At 40.8% G+C, this 25030-nt stretch overlaps 1 protein-coding gene across 1 annotated transcript in view; it reads left to right on the forward strand.

Moving 5' to 3' along the window:
- Window positions 1–257: 257 nt before the first annotated feature.
- notch3 (notch receptor 3) overlaps window positions 258–25030 on the forward strand; it is a 28493-nt gene continuing 3720 nt past the window's right edge. The window contains exons 1-32 of the mRNA XM_044099605.1: window positions 258–494; window positions 1359–1431; window positions 12001–12143; window positions 12217–12552; window positions 13204–13326; window positions 13411–13644; window positions 13733–13888; window positions 13982–14167; window positions 15810–15923; window positions 16902–17015; window positions 17862–18095; window positions 18223–18333; window positions 18429–18621; window positions 19128–19273; window positions 19481–19714; window positions 19823–19975; window positions 20090–20318; window positions 20399–20600; window positions 20726–20882; window positions 20966–21150; window positions 21296–21428; window positions 21534–21791; window positions 21877–21989; window positions 22107–22630; window positions 22722–23048; window positions 23139–23287; window positions 23374–23608; window positions 23756–23846; window positions 23945–24113; window positions 24243–24547; window positions 24670–24817; window positions 24913–25010. Of these exons, the coding sequence (XP_043955540.1) occupies window positions 434–494; window positions 1359–1431; window positions 12001–12143; window positions 12217–12552; window positions 13204–13326; window positions 13411–13644; window positions 13733–13888; window positions 13982–14167; window positions 15810–15923; window positions 16902–17015; window positions 17862–18095; window positions 18223–18333; window positions 18429–18621; window positions 19128–19273; window positions 19481–19714; window positions 19823–19975; window positions 20090–20318; window positions 20399–20600; window positions 20726–20882; window positions 20966–21150; window positions 21296–21428; window positions 21534–21791; window positions 21877–21989; window positions 22107–22630; window positions 22722–23048; window positions 23139–23287; window positions 23374–23608; window positions 23756–23846; window positions 23945–24113; window positions 24243–24547; window positions 24670–24817; window positions 24913–25010 (5934 nt within the window). The 5' untranslated portion in view covers window positions 258–433. The remainder of the gene's footprint in view (window positions 495–1358; window positions 1432–12000; window positions 12144–12216; window positions 12553–13203; window positions 13327–13410; window positions 13645–13732; window positions 13889–13981; window positions 14168–15809; window positions 15924–16901; window positions 17016–17861; window positions 18096–18222; window positions 18334–18428; window positions 18622–19127; window positions 19274–19480; window positions 19715–19822; window positions 19976–20089; window positions 20319–20398; window positions 20601–20725; window positions 20883–20965; window positions 21151–21295; window positions 21429–21533; window positions 21792–21876; window positions 21990–22106; window positions 22631–22721; window positions 23049–23138; window positions 23288–23373; window positions 23609–23755; window positions 23847–23944; window positions 24114–24242; window positions 24548–24669; window positions 24818–24912; window positions 25011–25030) is intronic.

The following is a 25030-nucleotide window of genomic DNA, read 5'->3' on the forward strand; positions in this document are numbered from 1 at the left end:
TTTTTGTTGTTGTTTTATTTAATAAGTTAGCTATCGTCATACTTGGATGCAAGAACGTTTGTGTGCCTGTGTTGATATGAGAGAGGGTGGGGAGGTGGGGGAAGGAGAGAGTAAGAGCGAGAGAGAGAGAGAGAGAGAGAGAGAGAGAGAGGTGAAGAAGGAGGAGGTGGCGGAAGATGAGGAGGAGGCGGAGTGATACCAGACGCTGGAAATCATTGGGAAAGGGAAACTTTTCAAAAGTTTCTGGAGGTGAGAGGAGAATCACAGCACCCGTGGCCGTGCTGCGGAGGATATTACGGGATTGGGACTTATCGCTTCGCTTCCCGGCTGACGTAACAAAATTTTTGGAGACTTACTTTTGTCCTGTAAATTAAACAGAGGATGTATTTCTAATAAAAGCGCTCTTCAAAACGTTGGAAACTTTTCCACAGAAATGGAAGGGAATATGCAATGGATTATTTTCTCGCTTTTATTGTGCTTTCATATTGGTGAAGGTGAGTAAAAATCTTTCACAGCAGCCCACAATATGTAAGTGTGTTTAAATCCACAGGTAGCCTGGGCATGTCAGGACAGCGAACCCATTGTCCGGTGCCCCCATTATAGGGTAATTGCCCTATTCTTGACCAAGCTCATTTACGAGAAGATTGTATTAGTTTTTTATTATTTATTTTGTTAATTATCTTAGTAGTATGTTGTACTAAAACTTGCCTTTCTTTTCTTGTACTTCTTGGAAGAAACAGAAACGCAACAGATAATAGCATGCTAGTAAACAGAATTAAGTTCTGTTAACTAGCAAAAATTATAGTTCTTTTTAATGAACTATAATTTTACTTCCTGGGAAATAAAGTAGATTCAAGCCTTAAAGAAAAGTAGTTTCATTTTGTAATAAATTAAGACATTAGGTCATTTATTATCCATGCTGCGCTTCTAAACCCTAATTGTAGAGGAGGTGGGTTTAAGAGACATCGTAAATAGTTTTTGCGGGCCTGGGAAAAGTCTGGTAAATATGAATAATTATATATCTAAGGAAAGCCCTTTTATGAATTCTACCGATTGCAAGTTTGTACCGCCATCAAGGAAATAGTAAAGTTTATATGCTTGGGAGAAAGTCAACAGCAAACATGCGGGAGTGTCCCAGCCTGGAATCGGAAATCACTACATGTGAATCTATGAGAGTCCTCTGAATTGTTGGCTCAATTTTTTTTTTTTATAACTGTGATATTTTAAAAAATCCAAATATTTGTTGTTTATTTATTCAGATCCTAGTCAGGAAAAGGGGACTTCTTAAAAGCTGAGCTGGATGGCACGAAGATTTATTAGCTGTGTGGTAATCTAACAAATTTCCTAAAATTCTACAGGGTTCCGCTGTGTGGATAAAAACAGGCCCTGTCAAAATGGAGCGACATGCATAGATTCTCCCTCTAGATGCATGTAAGTAAAACATAACACAGACACAGACATACAGATGACAAAGATGACAAACTTTCAAGTGTGTTGGTTGTTTGTAAGAATTGATTTATTTTTTGTCAGATGTTTTTTTTTTTATCCATAAAGTGGTTTTTTGACTTAAAATCCTTTCATATCATATTAAAATCTTGTCATAGCCTTTTGTCTGTCTACATGGTCTAGTTGATTGATTAGGCAATCACTGATTAGCATCACCAAGCCTTAAAAGGTTTCATTCTTTATACCTGTTAAAGGACTTACTGGATCTGTTTAAACTTTACTTTATTTCTTCTACGAAGATGTAACTTTTAAGGTGTGATTCTACTTAGTTTGTTTGAAAGCTTTTTGAACTTTCTGGTGAATTGTCTTAGTTTCCTGCTCCATGCTCCATTGAGCTCTTGGATCTTCTGACAATGATAAGGCTTTTGTTTTTCCAGTTGGTAAAGGTGGGGGTGTGTGGGAGCCCCTTGCAATAGTCAAGTTAAATAGCCTACAGTGTTTTGCCTGGGGGTCATTCCTCCTTAGTTTAGGAAGCATTGAGTGTTTCAGATGAAGGCGATACAGTGGTCAAAAAATCCCTGGCTTTCCTGCTGCTTCCCTTCAAAACAATAAATAAATTTTTTCAACTGGTATTTTCAGTTTATTAAGTTGGAGAGGTCGAAGTTGCTCTGAAACCACAAATGCACTTGTTATTGTGGTTTATAGATCTGTCTGTAGTCTTCATTGCATGCTGGCCAATGTGTAACCTGGCTGCATGTGAACAAGTAACCATTACCCACAATTTATCAATCATTACCTATAGTCAAAACGCTTTAGTATCATTTTGTAAATGTATAATTTTATCCATACAGATTTATTGTCTTTTGTTCTGTTGTACTTCCATATATTTCAAAGGTTCAAAGCCACAGTAAGAAATTGTGTACTAAGAAAGAAATATATCCTAGTTTGAATGGCAAAGTATTTCTTATGGAGCCGGACATCAAATATCAGACTCCAGAAGAACCCCCTAACTGTGGAGAGCAGTGGATAGCAGTGGAGCACATCATGGACACATGAGAGTGGTCAGACCAGTCCTATGAGTGGTGGTTGCACCCCACCCGTTCCCATGAGACCCTGCAGAAACAGGAGATCCAGAACAGCAGAAAAGATCCTTTATTCCCCCAGATACCTGGCTGTAATTTGGCACCGCAGCACGGGGTTGAAGGGAAGGAGAGAAGAAAGGCCACAGCAAAAATGAGAAGAACATGAAGTGAAATGAAAACAAAGTAGATTTAGATTTTTATTTGCTAATAAAATAACAGCTGAAACAATCCAGGAAGTACAACGGAGCTTCAAAGCTTCACATATTGTTTGGTTGAGACTATATGTCTTGTTTTGAAGCTATTGTAGTATTTCATTTCCATTACAGGAAATGGCTTTACTAGTAACAGAAATGCTGTGTGGGTATGGCAGGTGCTATTGTTGCTTTCCCAGTTAGGACGATATCATATTTAGCTGACAGAAAATACTTTACATAACTTCTTTTGTTTGAAATAAGAAGCCTTTTGGCCTGTCTTTTTAGTGATGGTGGCATTTACTAAAGACTGTAGACAAATATTGATGGACACATCTTTTTATTTTCCAACACACTGCATAGTTTTTGGTGGAATTATGGTGTTGCACTCCAATAGCAATGGGGAAACAATGCATTGATTCATTCTGCAGCTTAAAACCACAAAAGAGTTTGCAAGTTTAATCAAACATAACACTTTGAAGTGTCTACCTAAAGCCAAATTTATGAAGAAACAATAGAACCCATGCTAATCCTATATTGTGCACAAAGCTGGCAAAAAGTTCAAGTAAACTTCTTTGCTCAACATTCAAACACTAAAATACCAGTTATTCTGATCTGCTTTCCATGACTCACTTCTTTTCCATCATATGCATAGCCTCCTCCCCCAAGCCCCAACTATTCTCATTCTTTGATCCTTCAGTGTCTTAGATTGTTGAACTTGACAGTGAATGGCTGATGGTGTCATGGATAGTATGGCCTTCAAGGTGAGCAGTCAGGGAGTCCAACTGAAGAGCCATTGGCCCTCAACCTTGCTGAGAATGCTGTGTGAAGAGGGCCACTGCGGTATTACCAGAGGAGTAATAATTAGGCAGATCGAGAGGGTGTCATTCACAGAGGATCCAGCTGGAGGGATTGAACTGGGGGTAGGGAATGGCTTGAGGGAGGCTGAGAGAGATGGAGGAGGTAGTGGGCGGGAGGGGCTGCATATAGGACAGCTGGTGGATGTTGTGATGGTAATCCAGTGAAGTCAGATCTTGACAAAGAGAAAGCACAGGACCAGGTGCTGCCATTGAGCAGTCAGTCGCCCCCATACTGTGAGAGACAAGCTTGTGGAGGAATGAAGCTGGTAGCCCACAGACTTCATTGCACATGTTGCCTCTCTCACAGTGCAACAGCTACCAGGTCTCCTTTTTTCTAACTGCATGTTGTCCAAGATTATGCTTCTCCTCTTAAGGCTTTTAGTCAAGAATCAGATCACAGATGGCAAACATCTATTTCTTCCCAAATCTACAAAGCTGCTTAGATATAAATTTGGACCTTCTCTGCTGTTTTAGACACATGGATACAGTAGTCCGCTTTATTTTACAAATTCCTTATTCTTGGCCTCTGTAGCAGAGGCGGCAAATAAATAGTGGGTGTTTAGTCATGACCCCATAGCAACTCCCAGCCTTTTAAAGCATGATGAAAGAGGGCTTTTGATAAGGAATAGACTGGCTAGACAGTTTTGAGTGCTGTTTTTCTTTTAAAGAGGGGAGTATCATGTAAAATCACCATTTTTGAGCTTTAAGTCATGTCATGATATTATCATCAACATACCTAGAGTATTGCTTTGATTCTTACGTGCATGTTTGAGAAATCCTTTAATTTGTTGTGGCAGCCATTTGGAGATACCTAAGGGCTTTTTCATACAATGTGCCGCCTAGTTACCCAAGGGTCCGCCTTGGAACTGCAGTACCCAGTTGAGTTTCCGCCTCACAGAGCACCTCCCCCACGATGGTAAAAAGGGGAGGTGCAATTAGCAAACACCTGGTTAAACTTTGCATCTGGTGAGCTTATCATACTAACTACTTCTTAGTCAAATGCTCCTTAGAACGATTGTTAAAGGCATCATGGAGGAGCATTGCTGTGACGATGGGCTGAAACAAGAGTGTCAGAAAGAGTAAAAGCTGCATTTAGAGATATAGGTTGATTTCAAATTGCAAAGTCAAATTTCTTTTATGTGTTTTTTTTGACATATACAGCATTTTTATGAAAATGACACCGTGTGCCACCCTTAGTACCACCCATCTAAAACATCCCAAACTGTTTGCTTACTCTGATTAGTTCTGGAAACAAAAAAATGCTTACATAGCTAGAAAAAAAGCATTGCATCTTTTAGGAAGATTGTATCTTGGCACAAATAAACAGAAAAACTGCTTTTTTGTTATATAAAGGCTAGAAATGCAATTTATAATATTCAGTAGAATTATACGTACATGCCAAGGCATGTATTTAGACAAAGACCATAGCAAAGGGACCGACTATATTGTTGGCTTAGTTCACGGCACCTCAGGGCTAGTGTTTTCTTTGCCATCTTTATGGTGGATTAGAAAGGAATGTTTAGTGAGGAAGATTCCTCCTCTCCCTCTGGTGCTTTCAGGTTATTGTCTCTGTCTCCCCTCCTTTCACCCTGTTTGCCCCTTCAGGAATGCCTTTAACAATACCGGTAGCCTGGGTTTTTTTTTTTAAATTAGATGTTTGGAGTAACTTGTTTGATTTGCAATTAGTTACTCTACAATTTTCGAAAGCAACATAATGTTTCCGTCACTCATGGAGCCCCAACAGGCAGATGGATCCATTGTCATGTCATTACCCAGGAAAACTGATTTATTGCAGACTGAGCAGATTCAAATGGCATCATCCTTCAGGAGATGAGTTCTGTCCTAACCTCTTAACATGAGTTTTCTCTGGGTCGTGTTTGGAGACAGGGAGCTCTGGTTCCCAGGCCCTGTCAAAGGAAGTGGTGCCTTCTGACCTCCCTGCTACACATATCCTGTCTTATCTCAGAAGCTTAAGCAGCTACTGAGTGTACCGAGGGCTTTATTTTCCAATTTTGCTTCAGTTTGTTTCATCTCTACTCTTTCTTACCTTTTGACTATGCTCTACTCATTTTTTTATATTCCTTTATTTGAAAGTAAATCAGAAAACACAGAGATGAACCTTAAATAATCTCTTGAAAGCAAGCCTTGTCATAAAATTAATGTTCTGAATAACTTTCAGTTGTTTTAGGAACATCGTGTTGGGATCTGTGTAAAATTCCCTATCAACATGTGTCTGGCCTTCTTGCTTATGTAGGGATGAGCTTGCCTTTGAAGTCTGATCCTCTGTGTTTTTGTTCCATTCTGTAAGACAATGACTTCTGTAAACTTCTGTAAAGAAATTTAGACACGTCTGATTAGAATTAGAGAGCTCTGCCAGCAAAAGTCTTCCCCTCCCTTTAGGGATGGATCCAACTCTAAATGATTCAGGAAAAGGCATTCACTGTTCAAATAAGCAGACATTCTATAAACAATCTAACCCAAGGCAGCATTAACCCAGTCTATATATTTTTTTTAATTTCAATGTTTTTTAATATGTTTTTGGAACACTGAAAGCAAGAAAACGTTGCAGCTCTATTCTCATTTGTTCCATTTTTACAAAAGGTGTCACATGACTGACACACACACTTCTGTAACATCTCCACTGCTTCTTTGGGTGACAGCTCTCGAGATAGTAAACATTCTCTGGCTGGTTTTCTTAGCTTATCATAAAAAACCTTTGCCAGTGCCCCATAAACAAACTCAATTTCTTTCAAGACTATAAGCACGTGAGAGGCCATGCTGGCCTCATTCAATCAGTGGGGCAGTTTCTGTCAACAGATTGAAGTGTGGAGTGTTGCTTATCAGATATTTGAATTTTTTCTGTCTAGCAAAAGAATATAATTGAGAGGTTTACCTGCACTTATATTTTAGAAACTAACATAATTTTAAAAAGCTGTCATGCTGGCATGGGGTCCTTCAAGTTTCAAAGTTGAACAAAAATCTGTTTCGGTTTAGGTGGTTGGGTGGGGTTTTGTGGTTGAGTTCAGTTCAGAATGCTTTACAAGACCTCGACTCTAGGACCCATGCAATGTGGTTATGGGCAAAAGCGTTGCTATTTGAAAAATGTGACGGTGGACTCTTCCAAATTGACATTGGCTTCACATTTTTAAAGATGTTGAAGTAATGAAATTGTGAGCATGTGTCTGGATCTTTAACCAGGAGTTATGTTGAGCACACAGCAAAACATTGTTTCACTTTTCTTTCAGGGCTAGATCTATAGTGATCTCCAATCTGTCTGCCTTTTGACTAGGCCCCTAATTTTCACTCCTATACATGTTAACTTGACTGCTCTTTAGCTATTTTGGGAAATCATTGTCTTTAGCTTTTGGTTTTTCTCAGATTAAATTTTCCATTAGGAAAATGTTCTTAAAGTCACACGCACTACACTCTCATCCATTTGAGAAGCTCGAAGGCCTCTGGAGACCTCTTCAGTGTGCATGTAAACACAAGTGTTTAAACAAATCTAGTTATCTATTCTGTGAAACACAAACACACATGCTTGTGGATATGATTATGGATGATTACAACACTAAAGTTTTCCAGAGAGCGCTACCTGCATTTGGACATGGACAAATCTCCTGAGCAGATCCAACTGTCCTTATGAAACCTTTCCTCTCATCACCCCCTTTTTCTCATTCGGGACCTGTCTTACCATGGGTTACTGTTGCCAGGCTACGGCCCAGGCCTTTAAAGACTAGCTGTTTGGGTCACTGCACCCCCCTTGCACAGTTATCACCCCCCAACACTTTCATACAAAAGGGTTCTGACTACTTTAGCTCTTTTATTTGGGCCACAAAACATTCCCAACCCCCAATCTGGCTCTTTGCTGAAGAAGGGAGAACCAAGCTGAGAGGAGCCAAGCCGAAGAGACTGCTGGAGGGAGGGGGCAACCATGGGCTCTTGTTGGCAGTGTGGTATCAGTATGGTCTCTTATAAAGGAGAATAACTGGTCACTGCTTGCTTGTGGTAAGAGTGGTGGGAAAAAAGGCTGCATTGTGAAAAAGTGGCTGATGTTACAATATCTTTTTTTGGCTATTGTAAAGTAATTTACAAAAGATTTATCCTTCCTCTCATGTAGTGGACAACTTGAAAGATTGCTCCAGGACAAAATATTATTTTGTTCCTTATTTTTTTCTTTGTGTACTTGTTGTCTTGTGAAGCATGACTGTGTGTTTGAAGTATGTAAAAGATTACAGCCTCTTTGTTCACAGGTGAGCCACCATTTGACCTCTGGGAGAATAGCTACTATTGTGTGGAAGAGGATGAGCTCAGGTTACTCTGCTCAAGTGAACCAGAAAGCAGGAAAATTAGCATTGTTGTACCTACATATAGGTGATAAAACTCACTTGCATAAATCAAAGCCTTTCAGGGTTTCTATGATTGACGCAAAAATTGAAAACATCACTGCAAGCACTTTCAATGCCATACTAAAATTTAATATGTCTCATTTTTTTATCTCTCATCATCTCTTTTAAGCATTCGTGCTCCTCAATGGCTGAGCCTTGTTGTAAGTTTTCCCTCCTTGTGCTTGAATGTGTACTGAGTGTTGCATGGTTTTATTATGTTGCAGTGCAATTTTGTCCTCAAGTCTTAAAAACGTCAAAACTGTAGAAAAGCTAATGCATGTATCTGTGAAGAAAGACCACATTTCTTGAGTTTTCCAGCTAGGAGTCTTGGCTACTGCTTCAGTCCCATGGGCAAAACAGACCAGTTGTTTTGGCTTAAAGTTTGGCCAAAGATGTAAATACCAGACAACCAGAGGTGCTCTGACAGATGTGGACAGATGGCAGGATTGCAGCTGGCAAGAGCAATCACATGTGTTGACACGGGAAGATTACCCATTCTGGCCATCACCATGCTGCACTCGCAGACCTCCGTCTCATCTGCTGTATTTGCTTCCTCAAAGGTCAAATGTTGGCAAGTCAAAAGTATGACTAAGAAGCCTGTTGCACAATAGCTTTTCTGCACCTGTTGCAAAAATCTGGCACAAATAAGTAAAATGAGAAAAGCCTAGATCCTGGACTGTTGTTCTCATGAGCCATGGAATCCACAAGGTTAAAGGGAGCTTGATAAGCTGATTTGTCATAGTGTTATGAACAGAAATACAAGGACAGTTGCGTGTCTTTCACATTCTCTACTCTGATAACATTATGATTTGTGTTTTATGGGAGTAGCATGTTGGCATTGAGTCAGGTCTAGACAAAAGAATATGTGTTTTGGCTGGATCTGTAAAGGAGGACAAATAATTCATCAGGCATTCTTGTGGGCCTACATGCACACGTTCATGCATTCATGTCAGCCAATGCAGACAGAAAAAAATTCCAGTGAACTTGATTCTCACATAACACCAGATCTATTTTCCATCCGATGTAATATTTTTGAGTTGACATCACTAGGCATTGACATTCAGGTTACATTTGAGGGTGAGTTGTTGAGTTGCCATTGGTGCTCAAAATTTAACATCCAACTCATTATAGTACAGAGACTGCTTAGAAGAACGTCAAAGTCTTTGCTGTATTTTTCAACTTTATAAGCAATTTTACTCTTTGATACTTTCAAGTTTCTCTTTGTGCCACATTTGTGTTCCATTTTTTGTAAAACTCCAGATTCCAGACATAGTTAATTTGCCTCTAAATAAACCCAGCCAAGCCATGACAAATAGCCATGGGGACGAAGGGTGGGGGAGGTGGAGATTGGTTGGCTATCAGGCTCACTTGTTCGTCTGTGTTGGTTGCTAGGGCAACAGCAATTGTGCACTAGGAGTGAGTGCCATGTTTTCAGAACAAGGAACCAGGGATTACAGAAAATATGACATGACATTCCTGTTGGACCAGACTACTCTCTTCACCTCTAAGTCTTTCTTACCATCAATTGCATCTTATAAAAGGCAATTTCTCCTGCCTAGCAGAACCACATCACACTCTGCTGCCCAAGTGACATTATCATCACAATAAGACAGAGGACCTCTGACATCTGACCTCTCAGCGCGTGAGAGGAGGGAGTTGTGGAAGGAAAAGCCAAGCTGGTGTTCAGAGAGGATTTGCAGGAGGGACAAGATGCTTTAGTATCTGTGCAGACACATTTTCTCAGCACGAGTACTTGAGTGAAGCTTCATGTTTACAACCCAACTAATTATCAGCTCTTTACTGCTTGCCTTTAGCAAATTATTGAGGAATGTCTCTATAAACCATTTATTGGTCCCAGATTTTTTGCTACTACATAAACAGCACATTTGTTAAGAACATATTGTATTTTTTCATTTTTGCAGGTTCATTTTATTTTGTGTAGATGTGTGAATGCCCTAATTTTCATTCATTGCTACTGCTCACCCATTTTAAGTTTTATGTAAAGCCAAGAAAAATCTAAACTTATTATAGACTTAATCTAAACTAAACCAAGAAATCTCTGTTAATTTTCTCAGACAGAAAGCAGTTTTAGAAAGATGTAGGTTTGGATCTGCTCATCGACTTAGAGGAGATAATAGCATTTCAATTATTACATATAAACTTTCCGGATAAAATGTTCAACCTACAGTTAGTAATGAACAGTTAGCAGTGTGCCAATACTTATTGTGTTACTGTACAATGTATTAAATTGTAATCATCATTGCATCTATCAGAGTGTGCAATATTCCAATCCCTAATTATGTAATATTTGGTTGTATTATATATTTGAAGTGTATTCTAAGTCTAATATTTGTACCTGATGTAGCAGTTGAAATGCTAAAGCACACAGAAAGTAGAGAGGCAATGTGTAATGTTAAGGGAAGTAAATAAATAATAAAAAACTGAGATTGGCATTGTTCATTTCAGAAATATTATTGTATTTACATATTTTTCCTGATTATGTACAGCCCTAGTTAATAAGAAAGGTCAGCAAAAATGGCATTGATCCAAAGGAGTTGATTTAAATTTTAAAAATCTACAGGGGGCTGGAACCCAGCTGTCATTGCCCAGCTACTATCATAAAATAGCCTTAAAAGCCAGGGTTTGGCCTTAGCAGGTTCTAACTTTAGGTATATTGTTACCAGCTTAGCAAACTTTATCTGATGTCCCAATATTGTAAATGACTATAAAGTAATGTTTCCAATATCTGGATATATAATTGTAATAGTTCTGCAATGAGGAGCTTAAGTACAATTAACCAAAAAAGTGGATGGATGGATGGATGGATGGATGGATGGATGGATGGATGGATGGATGGATGGATGGATGGATGGATGGATGGATGGATGGATGGATGGATGGATGGATGGATGGATGGATGGATGGATGGATAGATGGATGATGGATGGATGGATGGATGGATGATTTTACAATGAAGACTGCAATTCTATATTTTGTTTAACTCTACCATAGACTCAACAAAATCTGTCATTTCAGATGAAATTAGCCAATTTCATAATGAATAATAATACAACAAGAGTTTCCATGCTTAAAGAGTTGAACAAGCCTTAAGTCTTTGAGCACAGTGCCAAGTGATATATTTGCAACACATTGTTCACTGAATTACTCATACTGAAATTGGCAAATTTGGTGACAATGTTTACCTAGCGACAGCTCTTCAACTGTGTCTATGCAGGTTTTGAAAAACATTGGCTGCCCATGTTTTGGCAGTGATCAAAGTCTTCTTCTGTAATTACACACAAATAAGAAAAAAAACACCAAAGAAAAGGCTTATATGTATTTATGTATTATAACTTTCTTCAAAAATTGCTATTTTTTAAATTTTATTGTCCTTTCTTGCACAATGACAATAAAAATTCTAATTCTAACCTTTAAAGTTTTTCAATTATTTAAAGATATGTTTGTCTGATTGACCCACCTGTCAGAGATGCCTTCCTCACCTACAATAAAACAGAACTCAGATATTTCATTCCCACACCATAGTTGTTTTATTTTTTTCACCAAAACTAACTACAGTTCATGGGTCTTTTTTCTTAAGACACAATTTGTTGACATTTGTTATGTTTCTAGACTGTTGTTTCAGGATGCGTGTGTGCGCTTTCCTCCTGTCTGGGAAAATGTACAAACTGTGATCTGGAAAAAATGAGAGTGGAAGAATGTTGGATGACGTGGAGACAATTATGCTCTGCATCTTAAAGTAACAGATTTATCTTGAATCTTGATGAACTGATGGATACCAATGGAAATGCTGTCTTTAGTTTTTAAAAGTTTAAATTTGGTTGGCGTGGTCATTGCTAGAATAATGCATTGCATGGTGTGTACTTATACAGTAAACACCAAATCACAAATCATTCCAGGACTCAGATTCATTGCTGAATGTACAAAGCAAGTATCCAACCTCTCCAAGGTGTTATAGAGACAGAATGATCAGCACATTGGAAAGTGAGATATAATTAATTCCAATGTATTTATACAGATGTCGTCCTGGATTCATTGGCCCTTTTTGTCAACACCTGGATCCCTGTCATCGATCCCCATGTCTGAATGGAGCAGCTTGCAAGAGTGATGTGGTCAATGATATTCCACAGTACAAATGTGTGTGCCAAAGAGGTTTCAGAGGTAAGTCTTCATTAAAATAACTTGGCTTAAGAAATTTCCAATTTTTAACTGAATGAATTTCTATGACCCTCAGGTCAAGACTGCTCCCTCATTGATGCTTGTGCCACAAGCCCATGTGCTAACGGGGCTCGCTGTGTCAATTGGAATAACCATTACAACTGTTCCTGCCCGCCCGGGTACCAGGGAAAGAATTGCCGCAGTGATATTGATGAGTGTCGCAAACCTGGCGCTTGTCTCAATGGTGGCCTGTGTCTGAACTTGGTTGGGTCCTTCCGCTGCCAGTGTCCACTAGGATACAGTGGTCGTACGTGTGAGGTGTCTACCTTACCCTGTGCCCCATCTCAGTGTCTCAATGGGGGCACCTGTCGCCAGACAAGTGACCATTCCTATGAGTGTGCTTGCCTACCAGGTACAACAGCTGTCTTTCTATAGAACCAACACACTCAGTCTGTATCTGTATCTCATTGTTTTCCAGGTTCTTTGCAGGGTGCTAGAATGAAATAAATTTCTCTAGCTCTGTAATATAGTGTAGCTAGTAGAGTTGTTTCATGGGATTCTATCCTGTGTCTCAGTTCTGCTTCCTGCCCATTAATAATAGCTTCTGGTGGTAGATGGCCAGTGGGAAAGTTGAAGAAGCTGCATGTCTGCTCTCTTCTCCAGTCAACTATTTTCACCACAGAAGGAATTTACTTTATGAGCTTTCTGGTTTCCCACTGGGGACCTGACAGGAAATGTCTCTTGCCAGGGAGGAAGTCATTGAAACTGTGAGAGATTATAAAACAAGCAAACATGGAGGGTAGGTCAGACCTCTGAAGCAGTCAGGAATCACTCCTGTAGCTGACATTGTGTGGGAAAAGTCAAATATAAATGTAAACATTCACTCACCTTCTGAACTTTAATTACTCAGATTTCCCCACATCTTCTACTGTGTGGGAAATGTAACATGTGCTTAGGAGTAGAATTGCGTAGTATTGTTTTAGATGACACCATATATTTGATCAGCTAGAGTGTGTGGCTGTATCTTTTTATACTAATTCTGTTTTCTGTTCATTGTTTTTAGGATTTCAGGGACACAACTGTGAGAACAATGTGGACGACTGCCCAGGTCACAAGTGCATGAATGAAGGACTATGTGTGGATGGAGTGAATACATACAACTGCCAGTGTCCACCAGAATGGACAGGTACATTTTATGACATATAGTTTAAATGTATTGTTTAAAACACAATGATTGTATTTGAACGAGTGTGTTGATTTTCCACATTAGGACAATACTGTGCTGAAGATGTCAATGAGTGCCTCATGCAACCTAATGCATGCCATAATGGAGGCACTTGCTTCAACACTATCGGTGGTCATACATGCGTCTGTGTCAATGGTTGGACTGGAGATGACTGCAGTGAGAACATCGATGACTGTGCAATAGCTATTTGCTTCAACGGTGCCACATGCCATGACCGTGTAGCATCCTTCTTCTGCGAGTGTCCAGTTGGGAAGACAGGTCTGTTGTTTGGCTTATTGTTGTTCCTGTGGCTGTTTCTTACTTGTGAGCTAAATAAGTGAGAATGTTGTTCTTGTTTGTTTCACAGGTCTGCTTTGTCATCTGGATGATGCATGTGTCAGCAACCCTTGCAATGAGGGGGCCGTGTGTGACACCAATCCCCTTAATGGTCGTGCTATTTGCACCTGTCCCGCTGGTTTTGTTGGTGGTGCCTGCAATCAGGATATGGATGAGTGTTCCATTGGTAAGGTTCCTTCTAACGTTTTATGTTTTAAGGTTTCAATTTGTGACTGTACCAAATATATAAGGTTACTGATCATCTGCCTTCTGATGACAGGTGCAAACCCTTGTGAGCATTTTGGAAAATGTGTAAACACAGAAGGCTCCTTTCAGTGTCAGTGTGGTCGTGGATATGCTGGCCCACGTTGTGAAATTGACATCAATGAATGCCTTTCCATGCCCTGTCAGAATGATGCCACCTGCTTGGACCGCATTGGAGAGTTCACTTGCATATGCATGCCAGGTATATACTAAACTTTACCTTCAATGAGAGGGTTATTTTACATGTATATTTTTCTTCACTGATAAAAGAACAGTTCCATACTAATACAATTTTACATTTTGATAACGTATAAAACAAAGCTCTTAAAAATACATTATTTTGTTAGCAAATCTAAACCATGATTGCCCAAGTCCATTCTTGGAGAGCTACCATTCAGCAACTTTTTGATGCACCCCCAATCCAACACATTTAGTCAAAAGGCTGAATAGTCTCCTCAGCAGTCATTCATTTCTGCAGAGATAATGAGCCATTCATTTGATTCAGGTGTGTTTCAGAGAAGAATGCATCTAAAGATTTCAATGTGGTAGTTCTTGATGACTGGGCTTGGATCTAAATCATCTGACCAAATGGTAAATGGCCTGTACTTGTACAGCACTCTATCAAGTTCGCTAGACACGAAAGCACTTCAAACTACATTCACTCATCAAACATCTATGGTGATAAACTACATTGTAGCCACAACTGCCCTGGGCAGTGTGACAGAAGTGAGGCTGCCACATACTAGCACCACCTGGCCTTCTGACCACCACCAGTGGAGAAGGCTGGTGCCTATGCCCAATGACACAATAACTGAGACAGGCCAGGTGTGGGTTTGAACCAGGCAACCCACCAGTAAAAGTATGAACTCCTACCATCATAGCTTTAGTTGCCCTCAGAACAAAATGTTCGATTGACAATTAGTAAAGCCATAAGGTTAGCATTATCCCAGTACGTGAGAACGGTGTTTTTAAACTTGACCTTAAACATTATCTGTTGTTCTGCCATGAAGACTTCAACTGTAGGCTGTTATGTAACAGTTCATAAGACATTAGGAGGTCAGTTGCTTCTATACCACACTGTACTCCAGGTGGCTATTAGTTTGTATGCAGTTTTATTTTGACCCTAAAACATAGTCAAAATAACACACACAGTCCTACATGTATGTCCTGGGCTCTTTGGTACTATACAAATTAGAGCTGGGAGGTTGGTCTATAGGACTGGATGTGAGAGAGGGCAAACAGTTAGGGGGAGGAGTGTGCTGTGAATACTAATGAGAGGTAGAGTGGTGGGAATGGAGTGGAACAATAGGGCCCCTCTGTGCTCCACTTTGCACCCCTCATAGACACGGTGAGGGAAAGAGGCTTTTTCCCAGAGCCCACCCTTCTCCCCCTCCTTCATTTCCAGAGACAGGACCTTCCTCATCACCGTTTTCATCGTCAGCCTGGCAAAGCTCATGTGGAGCTTCTGATTATTTCTGATTCCACGCTAGCCTCTCCCCAGGGGCAGCACTCTCATTCACATTCTGTTTCATCTCAAAGGACTAGCTCGCCATAGTTTGCCAATGTAGAATGTATAACATGTATTTGGTGAATGGGACATTGACCCAGGGAGGTGACATTTTTGTGGACAGCTGGGTGTGGTGATTCCAGGTCAATGAAGTGGCACCACTGGACATGGTCTTGGAATCTTTTGGGCTGTCTAATGAGTGCTTTCTAGATCTTCCTCCGGATTCACATCAAAATGCAGTCCATGCTTTCTTGAACAGAATTACTTTTACATTAATTATGAATTTGCAGCAACAATAAGAAAAGTAAGCAATTAAGATTTAACTTCTATTTTCCAGGTTATATGGGGACTTTCTGTGAAATTGACATTGATGACTGTGAGAGCAACCCATGTGTGAATGATGGCATCTGTCGGGACATGGTCAACGGCTTCACTTGCACCTGTCAGCCAGGTAGGCTTCGCTGAATTACTCTAATAACAGTTGCTCTTCTTTGGGTCCATGGAGTCTGTTTACAGTTTTAATTCTAATTAAGCAGTGAAAAACTCAATTTAGATATATGTAAAACCAAAGTACCAATGGGCTACACACTACTTCTGCCTGTTGGTATACAGAGCCACCACTCATAAAAAGGCCGGCCCTAAAGACTGCCGATCCTCCTGCCAGAACAAAGACACCATTGTGACCCCTGCTTCCCTCCTCTGTGGAATGTGGAAGGGACAGCACTCCCTCATCCTGCCCTCGTAGTGCTGCTGAGGGGGGACAGCAGTTCTGCTAATGAGATTCTTTTCCAGGTCCGCAATTTACATCTGGGACAGACGTCCCCCCCTCCATCCCCTATCTAGCTATTGAGATGGTGGACCTAAAGCAAGAAGTAGAGGAGGAGGTGTGGGGGTCCCAAAAAGAAAAAGAAAAACAATCCCACCGTCTCCTCTAAACACCCCTTCAGTAGCCCAAGAACCAAACACAGAAACCATTTTGACACTGTTAATCAACTGAACAGTGCGTTGCCAATGTATCACTTGGCACTGTGCTCAAAGACTTAAACCTGGTTCAACTCTCTTAGCGTGGAAACTCTTTTTGTATTATTATATTTGAATATGGATTGTTCACACAATATGTACAGTAACTTAATGAAAATGTCAATAGCATGACAGCAAAATTGATTTGAATGCTTAATATTTTTTTTTAAGAATTTTTCTAATTGTTGGAATCTTTTTAAAACCTAATCACCACCTAGTAATGGTCAGATAAGTGTTGATTGCAATGAAAATATCACTAGTCTCTAACAAAGAAGGAAGCCTTTAAATCTGCCTTAGCCAGACATGACTAACCGAACTACAGGCCTCTGCGGCTGCCCTCTGACCTATGCTTGGACCCTTTCACTGGACCGTCTGTCTGACCTTTAACCTTTGTGTTTGCATGTCCCAGGGTTTACTGGCACCATGTGTCAAATTGACATAGATGAGTGTGCTAGCACTCCCTGCCAGAATGGAGCAAAATGCTATGACCGGCCCAATGGATATGAGTGCCGGTGCGCTGAAGGTAAGGGCCTTTACACATAATTGTGGTCAGTAGACAGGTGTTAGCGCTACACAAACCAGCATCTCCTCAGACGGTGGAGCAGATGATCTTTAAACAGTTATTTGGTGTTTAATAAGTATTCATTGTTTGGGGGCGAATTATTTCTTTGGGCGTCTGCTGGCCAAGTGGCCCCTGATCCTCCTTTTTCCTCTCATTGGGTGTCAGGATCATGAGGTCACAGAGGACCAGCAGTTTGCCTAAAAAAGAGCCTTGGTCATCACCCCGACATCTGTTCATTTCTTAAAACCCCACACAACACCTTATGTTGCAGTTTGACATCAACCCCTTTGTGTTACAAAGGCACATAACTCACAATGATGTAAAGTTTGTCGTAAAATTTGTTTGTTTAAGCTTGCTGACTGTGTTTTGAAATTTAACATGTTTGTTTGTAACTATGCCAATGGAGGAGCCTGCTTCATTGTTTCAGTGGCCAGCTGCTTGGTATTCGCTGTGTTTATGGGCCCCTTCTGTTGAGTGAAGTGGCCCTGTTTGACATGGTGCTGTCTATTGTTCCCTGCACCACAGAGAACAAAGGCAGAGGACTGGAAGGCCCTTTTTATTACTTCAACCACCTTAACATTTCACAGCACAAACCAACAGTTTGGTGTGCATACATATGCATGGTAAAATAGAAACCATAGTCATCATAGTACAAACATCAGAATGTTTTATGGGGAAAAAAAACAACCAATAAATTTAACACAACAATGGAGAAATTAAAAAAAGACAATGAGTTGTGGGAGAAAACAGCAAGGTGACTTGCTGTAACACACAAGAAACCTAATTGTATACATTTTTCCTTTTTAGGTTATGAAGGGAGACTTTGTGAAATTAATGTCAACAACTGTCAACCTGACCCATGCCACCATGGCACTTGCATAGATGGCATTGCCAGCTACACATGTAATTGTGATCCCGGATATACAGGCTATCGCTGTGAAAACCAACTTAATGAGTGCCACAGCAATCCTTGTCAGAATGGGGGCAAGTGTGTGGACCGGGTCAATAAGTATATTTGTCAGTGCCAGCATGGAACTTCAGGTAGGAGACAACTCCATTCACTCCATACACAGTAGATGTTATTCAAGTGTGCTGAATTTTGCATTCTTTAATTGTTAAAAGGTTTATTTATTTTACAGAATAATGTGATACCTTTTTCTTAACTCAGGTACAAACTGTGAGATAAACTTTGATGATTGTGCCAGTAACCCTTGTGATTATGGCATCTGTAAAGATGGCATCAACCGCTATGATTGTGTTTGCAAACCTGGCTTTACAGGCAAGTCTCTCTGGAATTAAAACTACAAGTTTCATGGAACAAATAATGATTTCAAACTGGAAATACTGAAATGTGTCTTATGTCTCTCATTCTAGGTCCAAAATGTAATGTGGAAATAGATGAGTGTGCATCTAGCCCCTGTAGAAATGGGGGAACGTGTATTGATGAAGAAAATGGATTCCACTGCCAGTGTCCTGAAGGCTTTAAACCCCCTTACTGTTACTCCCAGGTGGATGAGTGTGGCAGCAGCCCATGTGTCCATGGCTCCTGCAGAGAGGACATAAATGGGTATGAACAGTTTTAACAGCAAAACATGCTTACCACACTGTACATTAAGATCCTGTACAAAAAAACAGGTTTGGAATATCTGGAGTATGTTTATATGAACCTAATGAGCTAGATATGAAAATGCATATCAACCTAGTAAGCAAACCAATGTTTTCTAAAAATGAATAAAATACATTTCACAGTCACGGAGCTGGAGTTACATATTTGTGATCAAAAGTGCCAACATTGCAGCAAAACCATATAGGAATGTTAACATTTAAAGGATTAACACAATAGAGTTTCTAGAAAAGCCAAACAGAAGGCTAGCAGAAAAAAAAGAATTGAAATAAATTTTTTCACTTGACCCTATGGATGTGTTGGTCCTTTTATGAAACCTAACTTGCTCTGCAACAGTTGTATCAAAAAAAGATCCCTGATCTTGATTTAGAGTACAGGTCCATAGTCTTCATCTGTTCATTTTTTATGAACTTGTATCTGTGGCTTTCTGTTTCTACTACTGTTTTCAGATACCGTTGTGACTGTGAACCTGGATGGGTTGGGAAGAACTGTGACCTGGACAGGAATGACTGTTTACCAAGTCCTTGTCAAAATGCTGGAACTTGCATAGATAAACTTAATGGTTTTACCTGCAAGTGTCGCCAAGGGTTCAGAGGTGAGCGCTTGACAAGTTACACAAAAACAAAGCTCAAGTTACAGTTGTCTGGCTCCCCCTAGTGGTGAATAGAATGTGCAGCTGCACCTAGCCACAGGTTTTAGACTGTGGCTAGATGTAAGTGTTGCTATACACTTCCAGTCTACAGTATATAATAAGTGTTATTATAAACTGTAAGTGTTACCTTTTTGCTGCTTCTGTTTACAGGTAACCTCTGCCAGGTGAACAACAATGAATGTGCTTCCAGTCCCTGTCTAAATAAGGGAACTTGTGTGGATGGTGTTGCAAGTTTCACATGTCTATGTGAGCTCCCCTATAGTGGACCTACTTGTGCTGAGGTCCTCACACCTTGCTTCCCTAACCCTTGTGCCAATCATGCAGTCTGTACCCACACCCCAGACTACCTGGGTTATCAGTGTAACTGCCAGCCAGGGTGGCAAGGTTAGAAAACCTGATTCAGTTACACGAGTACTTACGACTTATTGAGAGATAATCCATTTTTAGGCTTACAAAGCATATCTCATTGTGTTGATTTCTTGCACTCTACAGGTCAGTTGTGTAACATAGATATGAATGAATGCATGTCAAATCCCTGCAAAAACCGTGGGACCTGCACAAACACGCTAGGAGGCTTTGTGTGTTCCTGTAGAGCAGGATTTACAGGGCTGACTTGTGAAACAGATATCAATGACTGTTTTCCCAGTAAGTGACATTTTAAATATATTGTGTAGAAATATATCTGTCAGCAACTGTCTGTCATAATACTATTACATTTACTGTTCTGATCAAGGTCATTTTCTCCCTTTGTCCTTTCAGACCCTTGCTTAAGTGGAGGTTCGTGTACAGATGGCGTGAACTCATTTCACTGTAGTTGCTTGCCTGGCTTCACAGGCCCTAGATGTGCCCTGGAGATCAATGAATGTCAAAGTTTCCCCTGTAAAAATGGAGGCACCTGTACAGATTATGTCAACTCTTACACATGTAGTTGCCCACCTGGCTTTACTGGCATCCACTGTGAAACCAACATTCCAGATTGCACTGAAAGGTAAGTGTGTGCTTAAGGTAAACTTGAGCTAAATTTCCTAATAAAATGTATAAATTTAACTTGTTTTCACATTTCTACAGCTCTTGCTTTAATGGAGGGACTTGCACAGACAAAATCAATGGCTATGCTTGCACCTGTCGCTCTGGCTTCACTGGCTCCCACTGCCAGTATGAAGTAAATGAATGTGACTCTCAGCCATGTCTAAACGGAGGCACCTGTCAAGATGCCCTGGAGTCCTTCCGCTGTTCCTGTCCGAAGGGCTTTGAAGGCAGCAGGTGCCAGGTATAAGCACTTAAGTACACTTGAAATGTAATGTTAGGAGCTTGAGGCATAAAATATTTATTCTGTAGGCTCAATATTTCAGATTTGCTTCTTTTGTTTCTGATTTCTGCTTCTTGGCTTTTCAGACACCAGTTGACTGGTGCCGACGCTTGTCTCTGTGCCAGAATGGAGGACGTTGCCGCCAAAAGGATGCGTCTTTCAGTTGTGATTGTCCTAATGGTTGGTCTGGACGTTATTGTGACATCCCAAACATGTCTTGTGAAACAGCAGCTCGCAAGAGGGGTATTTGACTTTTCTATGCTCTTTATCTCTGAGTCTGCACTCTTAACTACAACTCGAATATTTACAAATATCTTTCAAATTAGGAATCCAAACAGATGAGCTTTGCCACCATGGTGGTCACTGCGTCAACTCTGGCAATACACACATTTGTAAATGCCCTGCTGACTACACTGGGAGTTATTGTGAAATACAAGTGGACCAATGTGAAGACAAACCTTGTCGCAATGGTGCCACCTGCAGGTCATATGTTGGCGGGTACCAGTGTGATGTAAGTCAAATCTCTTATCTATTCTGAAACAAGTCAATTCTTCAGTGTCAAAATTTACCAGTGATAACTTTAGCAGGGGATTAAAATTTTCCCTTACATTTTTTTCAACCTACTTAAATATAATGCGCTTTTCCTATCATTACAGTGCATGCCTGGCTATACTGGACAGACATGTGAGATTGAAATCAATGAGTGCCAGTCTCATCCATGCCAGAATGGGGGCACTTGTATTGATCTAGTTGGACATTATATCTGCTCTTGTCCCCCCGGCACACTGGGTAAGAAAGAACAAAAGCAACAAACACTAGTGATATGCATATCACTAAAGAGTTTACTTTCTGTGTCATATATTCATTAGTGTGTGATAATCTTCTGTTTTGAAGGTGTTCTCTGTGAGATTAATGAGGATGACTGTGCACCACCACTGAGGCTACGAGGTGCTCCACCCAAGTGTCTCAATAACGGAACCTGTGTAGACAGAGTTGGTGGTCATCGCTGCAATTGTCCACCGGGTTTCACAGGAGACAGATGTGAGGGAGACATAAATGAGTGTCTCTCAAACCCTTGTAGTTCCACCAACAGTCTTGACTGCATCCAGTTGTCCAATGATTACCTGTGTGTCTGCAAGCCAGGGTTTACAGGTTAGACAATCTTCATTCTTGATGGTCTGTAACAGTGTGTTCTGTTTGTGTAAGCCAAAACGTAACCACTGACATTGTTTTTTAGGACGAAGGTGTCAGAACAGGTTCAGTGTGTGTGAATCTCAGCCTTGTCATAACGGGGGTGCCTGTTCAGTAACTAGCAGTGCCCCTCTGGGATACACCTGTACATGTCAACTTGTAAGTTTAAGACAGTTTTGAGTATTCAAACATCTAATTTCACATTATAGTTTGCCAATGACAGGACAATATCAAAAGGTTGTAAGCACAAACTGTTTTAACAATGTTTATCTCTAGGGTTATGCTGGTCCAAACTGTGAAAGGAGCATGTCCTGCCAGGAGCTGTCTTGCTACAATGGGGGGAGTTGTGCCCTTACCAAGAGGGGAACACGCTGTGTGTGCTTGTCAGGCTTTGGTGGGCCCCAATGTCAGCATCGCAGTAATGATGGGTGCTCTTCCAAGCCATGCCAGAATGGAGGCCTGTGCACTGAAGAAACCAGCTTCCCATTTTTCCACTGCCAGTGCCCAAGTGGATTTATGGGAAAACGGTGCGAACAAAGCAAATCTGAGCATCCGTCTCTCTCCTGCCCTAGGGCAGATTGTCAAGGCAAAGCCAATGATGGTGTTTGTGACAAGGAATGTAATACACTTCCTTGTCGTTGGGATGGTGGTGACTGCTCCCTGGCAGTGAATCCCTGGGCTCATTGCAAAGACCCCCGCTGTTGGCGTGCCTTCAACAATAGCCAGTGTGATGAATTCTGTAACAACCCCGAGTGTCTATATGACAATTTTGACTGCAGAAGCAAAGAAAAAGTTTGCAAGTGAGTTTGATTTTATTGATAAGGTTGATTCATTTTATTTAACAGTAACATAAAATAGTTAAGATGATCCATGTGCTTTTGTTTTCTCCAGTCCAATATATGCAAGTTACTGCGACGCCCATTATGCTGATGGTCAGTGTGACCAGGGCTGCAACACAGAAGAGTGTGGTTGGGATGGCTTAGATTGTGCAGAGACGGTTCCAGAGGATCTTGCCAATGGTGTTTTGGTGTTGGTCGTCCTTCTGCCTCCAGACAAGCTTCTCCTCACTGGCAAAGCTTTTTTGCAGAAATTGAGTGCTATCCTGCACACTTCAGTACGCTTCAGATTGGATGAAAATGGAGACGCAATGATCCTTCCTTACACCCGTCGAGAGGCGCGCCTCAAACGAGAACTTGGACATCAAAATGAAGTTGTTGGGTTAGAAAGACACTGTACATATAAAAGATAAATCATTACCTGGAGATTGCTCTGTACACAAAACACATTTTTCTATGTCTTCTTTTGTAGGTCTATAGTCTATCTGGAGATAGACAACCGTTTGTGCATTCGAGATTCAGAGGACTGTTTCCCGACAGCTAAAAGTGCAGCAGAGTATCTTGGAGCTCTATCTGCAACAGAAATGCTCAACTTCCCTTATCCTCTTCGAGAAGTCAGAGGCAAGTGTGAATTCTGAGTTAACACAAGATTGATGAATCACTCTAATGAGGCATATGCAAATCCAAGCTTTCTTGTTCCACAACAGGAGAAAAGATCCCCGTTGGTCCAGATCCACCAATAATGATTCTACTTACCCGATGGATGGTGCCCTGTTTAGTGTTAATTTTTGTTTTGGTCATCCTTGTGATTGGCATGTTGATAACTCGTCGGAAGCGTGAACACAGCACCCTTTGGTTCCCTGAAGGCTTCTTTCTTAAGAAGGAACCCAGCAGTAACAAAAACCGCAGGGAACCTGTAGGTCAAGATGCTCTTGGACTGAAGTAAGTTATTTAGAAGTTAAATAGAACTTAAAACACTTTGGCGTTAATCGTTAATGCGAAATGGCTTGCTATTACTGTAGGAATCAGTTTTTAGTTTCAGTGGTTTTCCTGGAACTTATGCTGTTGCATTTTTTGATTTGTAATCAGACACATGCCAAAAACAGTTGAGGAATCTCTCCTCGGTGATCACAGTGATCAGTGGATGGACTCAGATTGCCCAGAAGCCAAACGACTCAAGGTTTGTCGCACAAATATTTCTTACTGTAAATATTTTGCATCTTTTTAAATTGACACTAGTGTGAGAATTTATATTACCAAATTTCTATATAAATTCAGGTTGAGGAGCCAAGCATGCTCTCAGACAGCGAAGATGCAGTGGACTGCAGACAGTGGACCCAGCATCATCTCGTAGCTGCAGACATCCGTGTACCACCCACGATAGCCCTCACACCACCTCAAGGAGAATTTGAAAGTGACTGCATGGACGTTAATGTCCGAGGCCCAGGTTGGTGTAGAAGTTTCATTTTAGATTGAAAGCTGTCTTTTGACAATACATTTTCATCTTTCTTCACAAATCATTGTGGTGGTCACTTGAACAGACTAACTTTTTTTTTTTCACTTGTCCACATCCTAGATGGTTTTACACCTCTGATGCTGGCATCATTCTGTGGAGGCGGCCTAGAACCTGAGGTGACAGAGGAGGAGGAGAGTGAAGAGTGCTCTGCCAACATTATCTCTGACTTAATCTACCAGGGTGCATCACTCGCTGCACAAACAGACCGTACTGGCGAGACAGCACTCCACTTGGCGGCTCGCTACGCACGTGCTGATGCTGCAAAGCGCCTGCTGGATGCCGGAGCAGACGCCAATGCTCAAGATAACACGGGACGAACACCGTTACATGCTGCTGTGGCTGCAGATGCACAGGGTGTCTTCCAGGTAATCAGTTATTAGGACATTGTGTTTGTTTATTACATTAGCAGTACAAAGATTTTTAACTTATTCCCAAAATGTATGGTATAACTATAAAGGTTTATTTCCCCTTCTTTCCACTCATTTAGATTTTGATTCGAAATCGCGCCACTGATCTGGACTCCCGTATGTACGATGGCTCTACTGCTCTAATCCTGGCTGCACGACTGGCAGTGGAAGGCATGGTTGAGGAACTAATTACATGCCATGCAGATGTCAATGCAGTCGATGAATTGGGTAAGGCTCAGATCTCCAAATCATTTGGTTCAAATTCATGATAATACTTAAGCAAAACCAAAAGATTTTATCATAATGGTTGACTTCTCTTTTAGGTAAATCTGCTTTGCATTGGGCTGCAGCTGTAAACAATGTAGATGCTACTATTGCTTTGCTGAAAAATGGCGCCAACAAAGATATGCAAGATCTGAAGGTAATTTTAAAAACACAAGC

The sequence above is a fragment of the Gambusia affinis genome, linkage group LG19, assembly GCF_019740435.1.
Source record: "Gambusia affinis linkage group LG19, SWU_Gaff_1.0, whole genome shotgun sequence".
Classification (NCBI taxonomy): Eukaryota; Metazoa; Chordata; class Actinopteri; order Cyprinodontiformes; family Poeciliidae; genus Gambusia; species Gambusia affinis.